The 20,423-nt window shown below is 36.4% G+C and overlaps 1 protein-coding gene across 7 annotated transcripts in view; it reads left to right on the top strand.

Annotated features, from left to right (window-relative positions):
* DNAI7 (dynein axonemal intermediate chain 7) overlaps nt 1-20,423 on the top strand; it is a 65,006-nt gene that overhangs the window by 23,542 nt on the left and 21,041 nt on the right. For 5 of the 7 annotated variants that reach the window (XM_013047813.2, XM_045073365.1, XM_004776376.3 and 2 more), the window contains 3 exons: nt 1,049-1,195; nt 3,838-3,941; nt 5,281-5,590. In XM_013047813.2, coding sequence (XP_012903267.2) covers nt 1,049-1,195; nt 3,838-3,941; nt 5,281-5,590 — 561 coding nt within the window. The remainder of the gene's footprint in view (nt 1-1,048; nt 1,196-3,837; nt 3,942-5,280; nt 5,591-20,423) is intronic. The other 2 variants (XM_013047811.2, XM_013047812.2) reach the window with 2 other exon arrangements.

Below are 20,423 nucleotides of genomic sequence, written 5' to 3'. Positions count from 1 at the left end.
ACGGAGAATTCAATTGATATGAGACAGGTTAATGGGAGAAAGAAGACAGTTTTATTATGTGCACATGGAGACCCAATAATGAAATTGAGACTTTGGGCACCTGGGTGGCTCAGTGGGTTAAAGTCTCTGCCTTCGGCTCAGGTCATGATCCCAGGGTCCTGGGATCCAGCCCTGAATCTGGCTCTCTGTTCAGCAGGGAGCCTGCTGCCCCCTCTCTCTGCCTGCCTCTCTGCCTACTTGTGATCTCTGTCAAATAAATAAATAAATAAAATCTTAAAAAGAAAAAAAAGAAAGAAAGAAAGAAATGACCAAGGCAGGCACATTTTAGACAAAGAAACAATAGATTTGTGAGGCATTTACAGGATAAGGAAAACAGGTATTTGTGAGCTTGAATTAGGAACTCTAAGCAGAATTTGGGCTGAGGTAGTAGATTAGTAAAAAAGTAACAAGGTTTATTTCTACAGTTTTCTCTACTTGATAGCCCTTGCCTTTGGTAATAAAGATGTCTTTTCTTAGTACAGGGATTGGTGTTTTTTATATGGGAGATTTGTTTCCTCCTTTCAGGAGGACAGAAGAAGTCTAAGTATCTTTGTACAGTTGACTCTCAAGTAGCTTCAGTTCAAAATGATCAGTGTTGGGCCTTTGTGGTTCATTTGGGGGTGGCCTGCCCTGGACTCCTACATAAACATTCAGTATATATTAGTAACTCTCTTCTTGTCAGCCTCCTCCTCATTGTTGTTATACCATTATTTCTACTGTTCCATAGTCTTAGGTATCCAAGCTGCCCCTGCTCTATTAACTTGCTAATGAAAGCTCTGTTACGTGTAGTTGGGAATTCTTATAATGGAGTTTCTGGAGAAAATATTTTATTTTTCCATGATCTTAAATAACACAATGAATATAAGAAAAGATTTTTATATGTTTTACTGATGATATATGATGTATGCCTCAATTCAAAAGCGATAGAACATTCCCTTTTTACTTTTTCTTTGACCATTTGTCAGAAGATTATTTTTATAGTAAGTTTTTACTTTGTTATTATTTATAGTTAATTGATAAATTGAAATTAATTTTACTGGAAACGCCACCATATGATTTGGAAGATAAAAATATAAAACAGTACCAAGGATCAATTCTAGAACTCCAGGAGCTCCTTCATCTTAAGTTTAACATAGCCACAGAAATACTTCTCAGAGTAAGTGTGATTTTTTTTTTCTCATTTTGCTTATAAATTACAATTAACTTTTTAAGAGTTAAAATTTTATACTATATGATTAAAAAAATCTAGCATCTTTTTAATTAAAAGGCTATGGAAAAGTCAGTTAAAAAAATCAGTATAGTTGAAGTCCTGTTTTTCTTTAATATTTTATTTATTTATTTGAGAGAGAGAGAGAGCACGCACAGAGGGAGAGTGAGATGGGGAAGCAGACTCCTCGCTGAGCAGAAATGCCAGTGTGGGGCTCAATCCCAGGACCCTGAGATCATGACCTGAGCCAAAGGCAGATGCTTAACCGACTTTTTTTTCTTATACTTGCTAAGGTTTAGTAGGATCACTATGAAAATAAATTCACAAAACTTTATATGCTAAATATTCACTACTCAAGATAAATTGACTAATATCATAATTATTGGTAGTCAGTCTATTTTTCCCAAATATCTTATCATTAGTGATAATATTCGTATAACTAAAATCATCATTATACCTTGACAATTAATAATTCCATAATTTAATGTCCAGTCCCTATTTAAATTTTGGCTAATATCCTATCCCATGAATGTCTTCTATGGCTATTTTTGTTTTATTGTGTGCTCTTTAAATCAGAAAACAACCTAAAGTCACACATTTTTTGTGTGTGTCTTTTTATCTTTTGGTTTATGTTGGTCTCTGTATAGCCTTGGTAGAATATGTTCTAATTATGAAAAGAATTGCAAAATTGGCTTAAACTTTACTAAATTTATTATTAGTAGTAATATTTATAATGTAATTTTGGAACAGTTTTATTATAAGAAAAGCAAAGAAATGTATTATAATTTTTAATAATCGAGATTATTTTAAGAGAAAAAAGATAAAATATGTAAACTAAGAGATTAGAAAAAGTACTGTAATTTTTTTTTAAGATTTTATTTATTTATTTGACAGACAGAGATCCCAAGTAGGCAGAGAGGCAGACAGAGAGAGAGGGGGAAGCAGGCTTCCTGCTGAGCAGAGAGCCTGATGTGGGGCTCCATCCCAGGACCCTGAGATCATGACCTGAGCCGAAAGGCAGAGGCTTAACCCACTGAGCCACCCAGGGCCCCAAATATTGTAATGTTTAATTTGAAATGGAAATACTACTATGAACCAGATTTCTTTTTAATCTGTAAAATGGAACCAGGTCTAATTGGGGTGAACAGCTGATTCCAGAACTGGAGCAGGGTAAGTGAAAGATGAGAATGAGTTATCTTGTGCTCGAAAGCAAATAAATGCTCAGAGACTAATGGAATTGTATCCAAAGGGACAGAACTAACTTAAAGGGGCTCCCTCTGGTCAAATTTGAAATTGTTTGAATATCAAAAAGAATAATTACAATTGATTATAGACCATTGACTAAATAAAAATCTGTGAGTCTAAAAGGATACTCCAGAAAAGCAGGTGAGAAAGTGGGATGGAGGGGAAGAACAGTTTATAGAAGAATGCCATCTGATAAATGGTGAAGGAATTGTCAGTTAGAAAATCACCATTTTTTTAATCCTCAATGTAATAAATGGTAAGGGGCATTTTTTTTTTTAGGGGCATTTTCACTTAAATAATTAGGTGAAAAGTAGTTGAGGAGTGCATGATTCTCATGGTGCCAAAATATTAGACCACAGATTACATACAGATTGGGGAAAAGTGTACTTCACAACTGGGAGATACTTACCATGTTAACCAAGTGATCAAGTCCACATTGTTAACAGTGGGATATCATATGCCTCCTGACAGGACGCATCGTGAAGAGTACAGCATAACCTACAATGCCTTCTTGCCAAAAATAATTAAACCTACCTAGACCTAACTTTCAAAGAAGTTAGAAAAAATAAAGGGGACAGAAGAGCAAGCTAAGCAATACCATGAAGAATTAGATAAATTCACAATGTGGAATAGTTCTATAAGACTATCCTGAACACTTAAAAAGTTAATGTCACGGCATGGGGGGAAGCATGCAGGATCAATTACTTTTTAAAACTTGGCAATAAATTCAATCTCCAGTACCCCAAAGTTTTTATATTGTGACAACTAAATACATACAATATTGACTTTGTTAAGCCATTTAAGAGAGTTAATATGCATCAAGCTGTATTAGTCCTTATGAAAACGTACTTAAGAACTTCCTTAAATTGTGTGTTTCATCTTGGATATCAAGTATGGGACTAGTAAAACTTGACTCATTTGAATTTCATAAACTGGATAGTTTGTTTAATAAACTTGATAATACTCAGAAATAGACTAACTTCTGCAGTAGCATGATCTACATTTTAATGTACAAATAAAGAGGCATGTGTATAAAGTCATGATAATGTTAAAATCGAAAAGGGTAATATAATAGTAATCCTGGGAATATAGGAGCAACTTTAATCCTTAGACACAGTAAGAGAAACTAAGGGGAAAGGTGAAGCACATTTAATTAAGAAAATACATTTGTATCATTTAGAGAATAGAGAATTTTTTAAAAATAATTTTTTTGTTATTTTGATACTTTTACCTAAATTACTCTTCTAAGTAACAAATCTAACACCTAAGTGATGAAATAACTCATCTAAGTTGCATAGTTTATGAGGACTCTCATCTTTTATAATGTTTTCTTTTTTCTCTTACAGCAGGCTAGTACATTAGCAGATCTGGACAGTGGAAATATGGAAAAAGTCATTCAAGATGAAAATGTTACTCTATATGTGTGGGCAAACCTCAAGAAGAATCCAAGGTATTCCCATGGGTGCTACTATAGGTCAGAAGACATTGGGAATCGCCTCATGATGACCAGGGACTTGCCTGTTGCATACTAGCATGGTACACTTGGAAAAAACCTATGTTAGGAGGTCAGCCAGCTGAGGTTTGAATCTCAAACCTGCTATTTGTTTACCTTAGGCAAGTTATTTTCAGCTAATCACATCTTTCTGAGAAGTGATAGTGATAGTGACAAATCATGATCCCTTCTTCTGTTTAATCTTTAATATGTCAAAATTAATTGAGTTATAGTATGGCAGTGAGTTTTAGGAAAAAATTACCAAAGTAAAAGGAGGCCTAGGTGTTCTGGTCCCAGCTCTGAAAATACTGGTCATATGACAATGGAAAGAATTGGGGTTTAATTTTGATATTTACTAACAGGAAGGAACAAAATATTTTCCAAATTATATTTGCTATGAAATACCCTGTCATTTAAATCTAATGAGACAATATAAAAATATAACCTTTTTCATTGTAAAATGTGTTACATATAGAAGAGTAAAAACAATCTGTATACTTTTAAAAGGAAAAAAATGAATAGCCCTGTATTAGCTACCCAGATTTAAGAAGAGAATTAGTTGGTGTCTTTTTACTCAGATAGTGAATAATAGAGGCTGAAACAGTTTTGTTTTATTTGAGAGTGATAGAGATATTTGCAGAGACAATGAGTTCAATGTTGGACCTGTTGAATTTGAAGTACTTATGAAATATGGAATACAACTGTCTGAAAGCATTGAAAAAAATCGAATTGGAGATATATTTTGAGGAGACATCATATAGATCACTAGTTCTTAACTTTGGGGAATCCTGGACTCTTGTGAACTTTATTACATATACTCATCATAGGTAAGGGCATTTTTGGACCTCTTAAAACCTATTCAAGGATGCCTCTTCTCCCCCTAACCCACCCCAGGAAACAGAACTCATGTTGAAAACTCCTGATAATGTGAGTTATGATTCACGCCATGAAAATAATAATATCCAAGAAGACTGTGTAGAAGGAAGAAGAAAGAGGGCCTGGATAGAGAGCAGAGTCATGATAACATTTAAGGGATGGTTAGGCAGAAGGCCATACAAAGGAAACAGAGAAGGACCTGCCAGAGATGGAAGACAAGAGTATGGGGTCATAGATCCCAAGAGAGTGTTTTGGGAAGGATAACATTAGCAACTGGGTCCAAATGCTGCAAAGCAAGCAAGTATGCATCGGAACTCCAAATTTTGGCAAAATTCAAGTGGAGAGAAATACCGCTGAGGTATAAATTCTCAACAGACTTAGTTTCTTAGGGTCTCATCCTTTTTGTTAAAATTATTTACAGGTACAAAAGTGTCAGATTCTCTGAAACACAAATTGGATTTGAAATTCCAAGGATTTTGGCAACAAGTGACATTGCTCTCCGCCTCCTACATACTCACTATGACCATGTCACACCGCTGCGCCCTGTTCCAACATCATTACGAGAATATACTGCCACAGTCAATCACTTGGTCAAGGATGAAGTTAAGTATGAAGAAACAGCAGTCGACAAAGAGCTCCAAGAAGAGGGTAAACAACAAGAAAATGAGTCTAACTCTGTTGATGAAGAACAAACAAAATTTGAAGAACAAAGTGGTAGTGAAGTACAAAGGGTAGGACACATTTTTGAAACATACATATTTTCTTCATGTAATAGGTGTTACTAGATTCCCTTGGAGCATTCTTTTTTTTTTTTTTAAAGATTTTATTTATTTATTTGACAGAGAGAATGTTCACAAATAGGCACAGAGGCAGGCAGAGAGAGAAGGGGAAGCACGCTCCCCGCTGAGCAGAGAGCCCTATGCTGGGCTTGATCCCAGGACCCTGAGATCATGACCTGAGCTGAAGGCAGAGGCTTAACCCACTGAGCCACCAGGCGCCCCCCCCTTGGAGCATTCTTAAGATTTTTTCCTAAACGGGTGCCTGGGTGGCTCAGTGGGTTAAAGTTTCTGCTTTCGGCTCAGGTCATGATCCCAGGGTCCTGGGATCAAGCCCTGTATCCCGCTCTCTGCTCAGCAGGGAGCCTGCTTACCCCATCTCTCTCTGCCAGCCTCTCTGCCTACTTGTGATCTCTGTCTGTCAAATAAATAAATAAAATCTTTAAAAAAAAAAAAAAAGATTTTTTTTCCTAAACAACTAGAAGTCGTCTGAAAGCCACTTTCTTGTCAGTAGCTCAATTTTGAATGTGTATATTTTCTTCTTGCCTTCTATTAATAGTCGCTATTCATAGTTGAGCCTGTTGCTTCAGCATCCTAAAGTTCAGCACAGGAGTTGCTCAGTTATATTTTAGGGACAACTTAGAAGCAAATTTAATTTTTATATATTGTATTTCAAATACACTTAAGGGAACTTGCAATTATATGGAAACTTGAGGTAAATACTTTCACAAACTAAAGGATTATCTTACTTTCTTAGGTTTTGTAAGAATTTTATGAAGTAAAAGTGATTTTCTTAAAGTATTGTACTACTCTGAAAAAGTTGACATCTTTAGAGATAACATATTTGGGTAATTTAATAATCATATTTCTTTAGTCGTTTTCTGTTCTTTCCTATTTCTAGAATTTCCAAGCTACTTAGTTACTATCTTAGAATTGTCTCTTTAGAATTTTTCAGAATTAAGAAGCCTTTTTGTTTGGCCATAAACAATCTGCATTTTGGGGGAGGGGTTAGGAGGAGAGTGGTTGGGTTATGGACATTGGGGAAGGTATGTGCTATGGTGAGTGCTGTGAAGTGTATAAACCTGGTGATTCACAGACCTGAACCCCTGGGGCTAGTAATACATTATATGTTAATAAAAAATAAAAAATTATTATAAAAAACACTAGAATTTTATACCCAGGGCATTGAAAGGAATAAAAGTACAGAAAAATTTAAACATACACACACACACACACACACACACACAGAACAATCCCTGGCAAAGAGTAGATGCCTAATCAATATTTATTATACACATGAGAAAATAAGCAAATATATAAATTAATTTTTTTTTTAAATCTGCATTTTAGGAAGGACCAGAAATAGGTTTTCCTACAAGTGCCTAAGACATGATATGTGTTGTTTTATTGGTTTATTTTCTTTAAACACAGGGAAGGGTTAAGAATTAGATTGAATGTAAATTTGAATATAGAATAGGAATTACTAAAAATTCTTAGAATATGTGTGGTTGAAAAATTCCATTTTAAATATCACACCAGAATAAAAAATTATAGAGATTCTTTATTAATATAGAAAATAGATATGACACAATGATCAATACAAAGAATAGTATTTAGAATATGATTATGACCATGTAAAAATGAAAAGGAATAGAGGAGGAGAACCCAGAAACCTGTATACAGCTGATATTTTAGAGAGGTGGGAAATAATTTGCTGTTCAAAAATTTGTACTTAAAAAGAACATTCTTTGAGCAATCCAATAGCTTTTAAAATTAAAACAAAAGGGCGCCTGGGTGGCTCAGTGGGTTAAGCCGCTGCCTTCGGCTCAGGTCATGATCTCAGGGTCCTGGGATCGAGTCCCGCATCGGGCTCTCTGCTCGGCAGGGAGTCTGCTTCCTCCTCTTCTCTCTCTCTGCCTGCCTCTCTGCCTACTTGTGATCTCTCTCTGTCAAATAAATAAATAAAATCTTTAAAAAAAAAAAAAAAAAAAAAAAAAAAAAAAACAAAAATTACCTCTCTAGCTTCACTAGATAGAGTTAACAATATTTATAGTTCTCCTGCCTTTTCTGAACATATTGGATGATTACTCTCCTTATCCCCCTTAAGTCAGGCATGACTAGGACTTGCTTTAGCTAATAAGATGTGCGTGGAAGGGGCATACTGATTTCTAAGGGAGGAGGATAAAGAATGAGTAAATGGGCCCTGAACTTCACAATAATTGAATATGCAGTAAAAAACAAAATGAAAACCCATTAACTTAAAATTTGACAGGATTTATGGTTGAACATTCATGAAAACAGAACAAATTAAAAACAAGGTAACAAAATTATTGTATGAAAAAGGTGTCTAAAAATGTTTGACCTTGATCTGATTCAAAATATTGGATAATTTCTCCCCCACAAGTTCCTTGATTACAATTAATATTTAATTGAAAACCCATCAACATTTTATTCAAGAATTTCACATTACTTGAAAATTGTGAAATAATGATTAGAAAACATAATTTGATAAGATTACGTGAATTTACATGGCTAATACAATTCTTTCTTATGTACGTATGTCTGTTAAAAAGGCCTTAGGCAGTGATGATTTATTATAATTCTGTTAACATTGGAAATAATTTTATATTAAAATATAAGCATATAAATTCACTGTAATACCAAATAGTACAATTATAGATTTTCCTCAAGGTCTGTCCTTTGGTACAGTTAAGTTGTTTCCTTTCCTCTCAACTAGGGAGGTCAAAGCTACCAAATTAAGCTTACCTCAGTTCAAATAGCTCTTACCAATGTGTGTGCATTTGGTTTTTCTATTTTTATTTAATGCTTTATTGAACAGTTTTAACTTATAGCGATAACTAAAGGTATACCAATGGCTAATGTTGATAATGCCACAAAGGTATGCCCAGGAAAAGTTTTCTACCCACTGGTAAAATGCATGTTTCATGGAATATTGAAGGTGTCCTCAAGTAGGTAATCTAGGAAACCCAGAATAAAGATGAGCCGGCAATGAGTGATATGGCAGAAGTTACTTTATTTTATGAAACTTCTCCACAGCCTGGGAAGTTTGACCTACAATTGTGTGGAGGGTAGACAGGGAAACCTAGCTGGAGGGAACTCTATTAATCAGGCGATTTCAAATGAGAAAATGGCCCCCAAATGAGTAACATTAATTCACTTAGCGCCTGTTTTCAGGAACCCAAACTCTTTTTTTTTTTTTTAAAGATTTTATTTATTTATTTGACAGAGATCACAAGTAGGCAGAGAGGCAGGTAGAGAGAGGAGGGGAGGAAGCAGGCTCCCTGCTGAGCAGAGAGCCCGATGCGGGGCTCGATCCCAGGACCCTGAGATCATGACCTGAGCTGAAGGCAGAGGCTTTAACCCACTGAGCCACCCAGGCGCCCCCAGGAACCCAAACTCTTATCACACCGAACAGGCACAGGCGTGTGTGTATAGATGCTTATGCGCATGTGATCTGTCATCCTTCCAAAACGCCCACAGCATTCTGAGAAAGTTTATATGAATGATGCTAAAGCATGTATGAGTTCCACAGAAGCAGAAGAATCCCGCAGTAATAGTTAAGTGTGTGAGGCAGGAGGGAAAAGCCATCTGCTGTGCTGAGGGAGGATTGGTGGGGCCGCATCAAGCCTGGGGAGCAGTAACCGCTTGGTGTGAAGAATCCCCCAGGCACTTGCTGTGCTATGCTGGGTAGGGAGGGAGAGAGAGCAGATTTGAACAGTGGTCACTCTTGCTACGAATTCTGAACAGTGTAAGCCACCTTTTGTAAGTGTAGGTAGCCTACAGAAGACAAAAATCACTGGATATATCAAGAGAATCAGCCGCTCAAAAGGGGAGGATGAAGATAATTTGGAATTGGGGGGGGGGCATAAAAGAAAGGGTGGAAAGGAGTAAGAGACTGAAAATCTGTATCAAAGAAGTTCCAGAGATTGAGAAGGAAAGATGGGTTTAATATAATAATTGGCTTGAGATTTGAAATTAGTTTGGGTTTTTTTTGTTTTTTTTTTTTAAGATTTTATGTATTTATTTGACAGAGAGAAATCACAAGTAGACAGAGAGGCAGGCAGAGAGAGAGAGAGGAGGAAGCAGGCTCCCTACTGAGCAGGAGCCCGATGCAGGACTCGATCCCAGGACTCTGAGATCATGACACGAGCTGAAGGCAGCGGCTTAACCCACTGAGCCACCCAGGCGCCCCTGAAATTAGTTTTTATTTGTATTCCACGCTATAGATTAAAAAAATAACATTGAAGTTTTAAATATAAAAACAAGTTAATCAAAACTCAAAATGATAGAAATATATGAGGAGAACATAGGAAAATTATTTTATTGTCTTTATAAGATCTTATCAGTGCATCAAAATCAAGACCGTAAAAGGAGATTCACTAGATTCAAACATTTGTATAGCCAAATAAAACTCTCTATGAAGAGAGTTGAAAGACAATGAAATGAGAAACTACTTAAACATATAAAACAAGAGGTTAATATTTTAATATAAAAGAGCTTTTACAAATTGGTAAGATAATTTCCTAATGTAAAATTAGACAGAGGACTTGAAAAAGCAGATGAGAGGAGAAATGCAACTAGCCAATGAAGGAATGAAAAGATACCGAATCAAGTAAATGATCAAATTAGAAGCAGCATTATATACCCTGTCTTCTCAGGTTGAGCATGAGGGGTAGAAGGCATTTTCACATACTGTTGTTAGATATGTAAATTTGTACAAATCTTTCTTTTTTTTTTTTTTTTTTTAGATTTTTTTTTTTTTTTAAAGATTTTATTTATTTGACAGAGAGAGATCACAAGTAGGCAGAGAGGCAGGCAGAGAGAGAGGAGGAAGCAGGCACCCTGCTGAGCAGAGAGCCCGATGCGGGACTCGATCCCAGGACCCTGAGATCATGACCTGAGCCGAAGGCAGCGGCTTAACCCACTGAGCCACCCAGGCGCCCCTGTACAAATCTTTCTGAAGGGCAGTTTGGTACCATGTAAATGTACCCAATAGTGATTTTAATCTTAGTAATTTATTATGAAATAATATCACAAGTAAATAAAAATGTGCTACAGTGTTTATTGAGATTTTTATAGTAGCAAATATAGTTCACAGAGTAATTATCAAATAGTCAACAGTCAAATATTAGTAGCCATTCAAAATAATGATATAGTTTTTATGTACTTCTTTTAAATTCTAAATTTTTAAAGATTTTTATTTATTATTTATCAGAGAGAGAGAGCAAGCACAGGCAGACAGAATGGCAGGCAGAGGCAGAGGGAGAAGCAGGCTCCCTTGCCGAGCAAGGGACTCGATCCCAGGACGCTGGGATCATGACCTGAGCGAAGGCAGCTGCTTAACCAACTGAGCCACCCAGATGTCCCTAAATTCTAAATTTTTATTGAGATAAAATTGACATACCTATTTTCAGGTGTACAACATATCATTTGATATCTTTACTATGAAATAATTACCACAATAAGTCTAGTTAATATCCATCATCACACATAGTTACAAATATTTTCTTGTGATGAGAACTTTTAAGATATCTCTTAGGAACTTTCAAATATACAATATGATATGAATTACAGTTATCATGCTGTACATTATATCCCCAGGATGCATTTTATACCTAGCCTTTTTTTTTACCTTTTAGCCATCTTTATCCATTTTACTCACCTCCTGATCTCTGGTAAATCTCTGCGTTTGAGTTTGTTTTGTTTTGTTTAGCTTCCACGTATAAGTGAGATCATCCAATATTTGTCTTTCTCTGACTTATTTTACATAATGCCTTCAGGGTCCATCCATGTTGTCACAAATGGCAAGATTTCCTTTTTTATGGCTTAATAATGTTCCATTGTGTATATATACCATGTTTTCTTTTTTTTTTTAAGATTTTATTTATTTATTTGACAGATCACAAGTAGGCAGAGAGGCAGGCGCGGGGGTGGGGGGGTGACGGGAAACAGGCTTCCTGCCGAGCAGAGAGCCCGATGCGGGGCTCCATCCCAGGACACCAGGATCACGACCCAAGCCAAGGCAGAGGCCCCAACCCACTGAGCCACCCAGGCGCCCCTATACCATGTTTTCTTCATCCATTCATCCATCAGTGGACATTTACATTGTGTCTTGACTATGATAGATAATGCTGTAGTGAACATGGCGGTGCATACATCTTTCCAAGTTAGTGTTTTTATTTACTTTGGATAAATACCCAAGAGTGGATCATATGGTAGTTCTATTTTTTAATTATTTTGAGGAAGCTCCAGACTGTTCTTCATAGTGACTGCACCAATTTACATTCCCACCAACAGTGCACAAGGGTTCCTTTTTCTCCGTTTCCTTGCCAATCCTTGTTATTATCTTTTTGAAAATAGTTATCCTAACAGGTAAGAGGTGATATCTCATTGTGGTTTTGATTTGCACAGCCATGATGACTGGTGATCTTGAGTACCTTTTCATGTACCCATTGGCCTCTTTCATGTACTTAAATGTCTTCTTCAGAAAAATGTCTACTTATTTTTATATTGCATTGTTTTTTACTATTGAGTTATGTAGATTCTATATATTTTGAATATTAACCCCTTATCAAATATATGATTTGCAAATATTTTCTTTCATTTGGTAAGTTGCCTTTTCATGTTGTTGATTGTTTCGTCTGTTCTACAGGAGCTTTTTAGTTTTATATAATTCCACTTATTCATATTTGCTTTTGTTGCCTTTGTTTTTTGGTCACCAAGACTAATGTTAAGGAGTTTACCACCTATGTTTTCTTCTAGGAGTTTTATGGTTTTAGATCTTATGTTCAAGTCTTTAATTCATTTTGAGATAATTTTTGTGTATGATGTAAAGTGTTCCAGTTTCATTCTTTTGCATATGTCCATCCAGTTTTCCTAGCACCGTTTCCTGAAGAAACTGGTCTTCTTTCATAGCATATTCCCAGGTACTTTTTGTAAATTAATTGACCAGGCATGCATGGTTTTATTTCTGGGCTCTATCCTGTTCTGTTGATACATGTGTTTGTTCTATGCCAATGTAATACTGTTTTAATTGCTATAGGTTTGTAATATAATTTCAGATCAGAATGTGTGATGCCTCAGCTTTGTTTTTCTTTCTCAGTATTGCCTTGGCTAAGCAGGGTCTTTTGTGATTCTATACAGATTTTAGGATCATTTGTTCTATTTCTATAAAAAAATGTCATTGGAACTTTGATAGCCATCACACTGAATCTGCAGATCGCTTTGGCTAGAATGGACTTGTTAACAATATTAATTCTTTCTCTCCATGAACATAGAACATCTTTTCATTTATTTGTATTTTTAATTTTTTTATCAGTGTTTTATAGTTTTCAATATATGGGTCTTTTGCTTCCTTGTTAAATTTATTCCTGGTATTTTATTCTTTTTGATATAATTGTAATTGGATTATTTTCTTGATTTCTCTGATAGTTTGTTTTTAGTGTATAGAAACATTACTGATATTTGTATGTTGAGTTTGTATCCTGCAACTTTACTGAATTTGTTGACAAGTTCTAACAGGTTTTTGGTGTAGTCCTTAGTGTTTTTTATGTATAATATCATGTCATCTGCAAATAGTGGTATTTTTACTTGTTCTTTTGCTTGACTAATTTCCCTGGCTAGGGCTTCCAATATTATGTTGAATAAAAGTGGTAAGAGTGGGCATCCTTGTCTTGTTCTTGGTCTTATACGAAAAGCTTTTCAGTGTTGGGTATGATGGTTGTGAACTTGTCATATATGGCCTTCATTATGTTAAGGTACATTCCCTATATACCTACTTTGTTGAAAGTTCTTTTCAAAATGGCTGTTGAATTTTGTCAAATGATTTTTCAGCATCTACTGAGATAATCATATGATTCTTATCCTTCATCACATTGACTGACTTATGGATGTGAACCATTCTTGTATCCCTGTAATATCCTACTTAATCATAGTGTATGACCCTTTTAATGTATTGCTGAATTCCCTTTGCTAATATTTTGTTGAGGATTTTGCAGCTATGTTTATCAGGAATATTGATCTGCAATTTTCTTGTGGTGTTCTTGTTTGGCTTTGGTATCAGGATAATAGTGATCTTGTAAAATGAGTTTGGAAATATTCCATTTTATTGCATTGTTGGAAAGACAATTGAGAAGGATTAGTATTAATTATTCTTTTAAATGTTTGGTAGAATTCATCAATGAAGCCATCTGGTCCTGGATTTTTGTTTGCTAGGAGATTTTTGATTACTTATTCAATTCCTTACTATAAATTGATTTGTTCATATTTTCTGTTTCTTTAAGATTCAGTCTTGGCAGGTTGTATGTTTCTAGGAACATCCATTTCTTCTGGGTTGTATATTTTGTTAGTGTGTAATTGTTCAGAGTAGTCTCTTATCCTTTGTATTTTTATGGTATCAGTTGTAATGTCTCCTCTCTCATTTCTGATTTTATTTATTTGTTTCTTGGTGAACCCAGCCAAAGTTTTGTTAATTTTGTTTATCTTCTTTAAAAAATAGCTCTTTGAAAAATGCCATTGGTATTTTGATCGGTATAGCATTGAAAAGTATAGATTGCCCTGGGCAGCATAGACATGTTAACAATGTTTATTCTTCTAATCCATGAGCATGGAGTGCTTTTCCATCTTTTTGTGTCTTCTTCAATTTCTTTCATAAGTGTTCTGTTGTTTCTAGACTATAAATGTTTTACCTCTTTGATTAGGTTTAATCCTAGGTATCTTATGGTATTTGGTGCTATTGTAAATGGAGTCGATTCCCTGATTTCTCTTTCTACACTGACATTGTTAGTGTATAGAAAAGCAACTGATTTCTGTGCATTGATTTTGTATCCTGCCACATTACTGAATTGCTGTATTAGTTCTAGTAATTTGGTGGTGGAGTCTTTTGGGTTTTTCACGGAAAGTATCATGTCATCTGGGAAGAGAGAGAGTTTGACTTCTTCTTTGCCAATTTGAATACCTTTTATTTATTTTGTTCTCTGATTGCTGGTGCTAGGACTTCTGGTACTATGTTGAACAGTAATGGGAGAGTGGACATCCTTGTCGTGTTCCTGATCTTCTTTTCCCCATTGAGAATCATATTTGCTGTGAGTACTGGGTGTTATATGCAAATAATGAATCATGGAACACTACATCAAAAACCAGTGAAGTACTGTATGGTGACTAACATAACATAATAATGATTAAAAAAATACATAAGTAAATACAGCCAAATAAAATCTAAAAATAAAAAAAAAACTATTTCATTGATCTTTTCTAATGTTTTCTTAGTCTCTTCTTCATTTATTTCTATCCTACTCTTCATTATTTACTTCTAATTTTAGGCTTCGTTTGTTCCTTTTCTAGTTCTTGGAGGTATAAAGTTAGGTTGTTTATTTGGAATCTTTCTTGTTTCTCGATATAGGCATTTATTGCTATGAACTTTTGTTTTATAACTCTTCTTGTTACATCCCATAGGTTTTGGTATGTTGTGTTTCTATATTTATTCGTCTCAAGGTGTTTTTTAAAATTTCTCTATGATTTCTTCTTTGACCCATTGGTTATTTGGTAGCATGTTGTTTAAGCACCACATATTAGTGAATTTTCTGGTTTTCTTCTTATAATTGATTTCTAGTTTCATATTGTGGTTGGAGAAGATGCTTGATATAAAATCAGTTTTCTTATATTTATTAAGACTTATTTTCTGGCCTAATATATCATCCTTGGAGAATAGAATGTTCCATATGCTCTTGAGAAGAATGTGTATTCTGTTGCATTTGGTTGGAATGGCCTATAAATGTCTGTTAAATCCGCCTGATCCAACATATTATTTAAGGGCAATGTTTCCTTATTGGTTTCTGTCTGAGTGATCTAATAATTGATGAAAGTGGGGTATTAAAGTCCCCTACTATTATTGTATTGCTCTCTATTTCTCCCTTAGATCTGTTAATAATTGCTTTCTGTATTTAGGTGCTCCTTTGTTGGGGACATAAGTATTTATGTCATGTATTCTTGTTAGATTGGCCCCTTTATCATTATGTAATGACCTTTGTCTCTTATTAGTCTTTATCTTAACATCTTTGATAAAATTGCAGCTACCTTATTTTTATTTTGGTTTCCTTTTGCATGAGTATTTCTTTCCATCCCTTCACACAGTGTGTGTGTCTTTACATGTGAAGTGAATCTCTTTTAGGCAGCCAATAGATAGGTCTTCCTTTTTTTTTTTTTTTTTTTAAAGATTTTATTTATTTATTTGACAGAGAGACAGTGAGAGAGAGCATGAGAAAGGAGAAAGTCGGAGGGAGAAACAGACTCCCCGTGGAGCAGGGAGCCCGATGCAGGACTCGATCCGGGACTCTGGGATCATGACTTGAGCCGAAGGCAGTTGCCTAACCAACTGAGCCATCCAGGTGCCCAAGTCTTCCTTTTTTATGATTTAGTCATTCTATGTCTTTTGACTGGAGAGTTTAGCTGGTTCACATTTGAAGTAATTATTAATAGGTATTTACTTACTGACATTCTGTTCATTGTTTTTTAATTATTTTGTAATTCCTCTGTTCTTTCTTCTTTTCTTGCTCTCTTCCTTTTGATTGATTCCTTGATTTGTGGTATGCTTTGATTCTTTTCTATCTTTTGTGTGTCTCTAATAAGTTGTGTGCTTTGTGGATACTGTGAGGCTTATGTAAGAACATATTTATAACAATCTATTTTAAGTTGATAACAATTTAAGTTTGAACACATTCTGAAACTCTATTTTTTTTTTAAGGTTTTATTTATTTATTTGACAGACAGAGATCACAAGCAGGCAGAGAGGCAGGCAGAGAGAGAGAGAAGGAAGCAGGCTCCCCACAGAGCAGAGAGCTCGATGTGGGGCTCGATTCCAGGATCCTGGGATCATGACCTGAGCCGAAGGCAGAGGCTTTAACCCACTGAGCCACCTAGGCGCCCCTGAAACTCTATTTTTACTCCTACCATGTTTGATGGGTTTGATGTCACCATTTACATCTTTTTACTTGTGTATTCCTTAGGAAATTATTGTAGTTATAGTTATTTTTACTGCTTTTTTATTTTGACCTTTTTAGTAGCTTTATGAGAAGTTGACTCACCATCTTTACGCCATTAATTATTCTGAATTTTACTATATATTTACCTTTACCAGTGAGACTTATACTTTCATGTGTTTTCCTGTTACTAATTAGTACCCTTTTGTTTCAATTTGAAGAAGTCACTTTAACATTTCTTATGTATAAGGCTGTTCTAGTGGTGATGAACTCTTACCTTTTGCTTGTCTGGAAAGCTCTTTATCTCTCCTCCAGTTCTGAATGATAACTTTGCCAGGTATTCTTCATTGTCAGGGCTTTTTGTTTTTTTGTTTGTTTCTTTTAGCCTAATAAATTGTGGCATTCCCGTCTGGACTGCAAACTTTCTGCTGAAAAAAATTTGCTCACTGTTTTATGGGGGCTACCTTGTATGTCATGAAATGTTTTTCGTTTGCTGCTTTTTGGATTCTTTCCTTGTCTTTTACTTTTGACACTTACAATGTGTCTTGGTGTGGATCTCTTTGCGTTCATCTTTTTTGGAACTTTCTGGGCTTTCTGAATCTGGATGTCCGTTTTCTTCCCCAGGGTAGGGAAGTTTCCAGTCATTATTTCTTCTAATAAGTTTTCTACCCCCTTCTCTTTTCTCCTTCTGGGGCCCCTATAATGTGAGTGTTGGTCTGTATAATGCCTGTGAGTCTCTAAAGCTATCTCCACACTTTCTCACTCTCTCTTTCTCTACTCTGATTGGGTGAATTCTACTGCCCTGTCTTTGAGTCTATTAATTGTATTTTTCAGTTAATTTATTGTATTCTTTAGCTCTGTGATTTCTATTCCACACTCTTGTATGTTCTTTGTTGAAAATCTCACTTTGTTCATCCCTTTTTCTTCTGATGCTGGTGAGCATCTTTATGACCTTTGTTTTGAACCTTTATCAGATAAGCCACTTATCTCCAGTTCAGTAAGGTCTTCTCTGAGGTTTTATCTTGTTTTTTCCTTTAGAATATATTCCTTTGTTTCTTCATTTTACTTGACTCTCTGTGTTGGCTTCTGTGCATTAAACAGCCACCTCTCCCAGTCTTGGAGTAGCTTCATGTAGCAGATAAAATATATCTTTCAACCCTGCCCTAGCTCTTCATTGTCTTTTAATCTTTTGCGATTGTACAAAGCAGGCTCCTTTATTTTTAATGGCTCTCAGTAGCTGAGAATGCACCAAGATCCATCAGTTTCCCGAAGATGAGGATCTCAATCAGCACCTAGTTTCAGGCTAACTGGAAGCCAGGCCTTCAGGCAGCAGTATGCAAATATACATCTTTTGGGGGAGTACTGGAAGAAGGATATTTTTGACTGCTCCCTCTCTGAGCTAAGCCCTGGGGTGATAGCCAGTTAAGACTTTCTTTCTTTTCAACTGTTTTTTGATGAACTCATGAACACAAGCCCATTGGCCACCATCCCCAAGCAATCAAGAGGTGTCCCCTGGGCAGCAGCCACAAAACCCAGCGAATTAGATGCAAAACTCAGGGCACCAAGCATGTGTACTAACTCAGCTCTGCTGGATACTGGTGCTCTAGAGCAAGCAGAGAGTCCACCCATTGCAGTCTCTGGACAGGATTACAGTGGGCCCTTGGACCTGTTTTTAACTAGAAGCCTGCCCATCAGGCTACGGCTGTTTAGATAAGCTTAGTAGGCCTCTTTCACAAAAAGACTAAGCTCCTGGATCTGTTTCCTCTCTGCTGTGCCCTGGGGAAGGTGTCCAGTTAAGAACTCTTTCTCTATTTGTTACAGCCTTATGGGACTCGTGTGTGAGCCCTATTGGTCACCAAAGCCAGGCAATCTAAAGGTGTCCCCTTGGGTGGCAGCTGCAAAAACCACACACAGAAAAAGGTTACAAGCTCCTTTCTGGGAGATACTGGCATCTGGAGCTAGACGGAGGGAGAATGCTGAGATAGTGCCCACTGGTTTCTGTTTTTGAAGAGTGATTCAGTAGGTCCCTAGATGTGTGTTAAATTAGATGCCTGGCCCTCAGGCCTATACTTTAAGATAAGCTAATAAGCCTCTTTCACAGAAAGTCAAGGTGATTTTCAGTCAGCTGCTTCTGCACTAGGCCCTGAGGCAGGTAAGTCTTGGACTGGAAACTTTTAGCTCTTTCTCAGCTTGCTATGGCCTTGTGGGTTTTGTGGACACAAGCCCCATCTGCTGTCAGAGCTTGGTATTTTAGGAGCTGGTCTCTCAATTGCAGGTTTTAAGAGTTAGGGTACTAGATATGGGGTTCAAATACTTCAGTCCTCAGAGAGAAGATGATGTTTATGTATTCCTTCCCAATTGCGGGTCACTGCGGGGAGGTGAGATTCATGGCAAGGTTGTGTCTCAGCCTTTCCTACACACTTTGATGTAGGGTTTTTTTCATCCACCCAATGTGTGGGAGTCACTCAGCTTGTTTTGGGCTCCCCCCAGCCCCAGAGGAAACTGTTCCATTTGTAGCTGTAGTTTTAATGTGTCTGTGGGAGGAGGTAGTTTCAAGATCCTCCTACATCATCATCTCGAATGGGAACCTATATACTTTTATATAGAAAGATACTGAAAATGTATTGTTAAGATACTTATTCATGTTACAAAACCACATTAGCCATAGGATTCTATTTTGTGAGGGGATTTCTGTTACTTGTTAATGCATAGAGTAAAGTCTGGAAGCCTAGTCACCAAACAGTGGCTGTTTTGGTGGTCAGGAGTGGGGAGTGTGAGAAAAGTGAGATGATTGTATATTGTCAGTGATTTAAAAATTTTTACACTTCTGTATTGTTTGAATTTACAATAAGCAAGTACTGAACCCACATACATTTTTTTTCACACATTACTTTTCTAATAGAAAATGAAACAATGTATATCCTTTTTTGATTCTAAAGAGAGAAATTCGTAGGACTCTGTGATAACCCCGTTTGCTATTTTGTCATTGGGCAATTCTCTTACACCCATTATGCTCGTCCACTGCACCTAATTTCTCTTTGTCTTTTTTTTTTTTTTTAAGATTTTGTTTATTTATTTGACAGAGATCACAAGTAGGCAGAGGCTGGCGGGTAGGCGGGGCGGCGGAGTGGGTGGGTGGGGGGACCAGGCTCCCTGCTGAGCAGAGAGCCTGATGCGGGGCTCCATCCCAGGACCCCAAGACCATGACCTTAGCCAAAGGCAGGGGCTTAACCCACTGAGCCACCCAGGCGCCCCTCTCTTTGTCTTTAAAGACTTACCTTAAATTTTACCTCATAAAGTTTTCTCCTTCAGGCTAAATTAGATGTCTCTACTCCATTCTTATTCTGCTTAATTATTAGAATTCTTAACCTTAAACAATAATTATGATCTTGAGGACATGCATAGTCTTGACAGAGTTCGTATTTACCATAAGCACAAGGCCTGGTACATGGTTGGGGTTCAGTGGACGTTTATTGAATGAATGATGAAATAAGTGAATGAATGTATGGTTAAGTGATTAAAAGTAGGCCCTGACTTAAGTCTGATTTGTTGTGAACAACCTACATAAAAAAACAGCCACCCGTATCAAGGAATCAACTACTATCCACATTTAAGTTATTCTGTATTAGAAATGCTTAAGACCCTTAAAATTACAGTTAAGTGGGTGGGAACCACTTAGCTATGTTTAGGCAATCTTCAAGCTTGTCAGGAGAGATTCTCTGGGACCCTGTCCTCAGCAGTTCTGATCCCTAGTGCTCTGACATAATACAAGTGGTGATAGGGAGGCTCCA

The sequence above is a fragment of the Mustela putorius genome, unplaced genomic scaffold, assembly GCF_011764305.1.
Source record: "Mustela putorius furo isolate JIRA1106 unplaced genomic scaffold, ASM1176430v1.1 tig00537227_pilon_pilon_pilon, whole genome shotgun sequence".
NCBI classification, from domain to species: Eukaryota; Metazoa; Chordata; class Mammalia; order Carnivora; family Mustelidae; genus Mustela; species Mustela putorius.
Note: the sequence above shows the minus strand (reverse complement) of the source record. Positions and strands in the feature narration are given on the sequence as shown.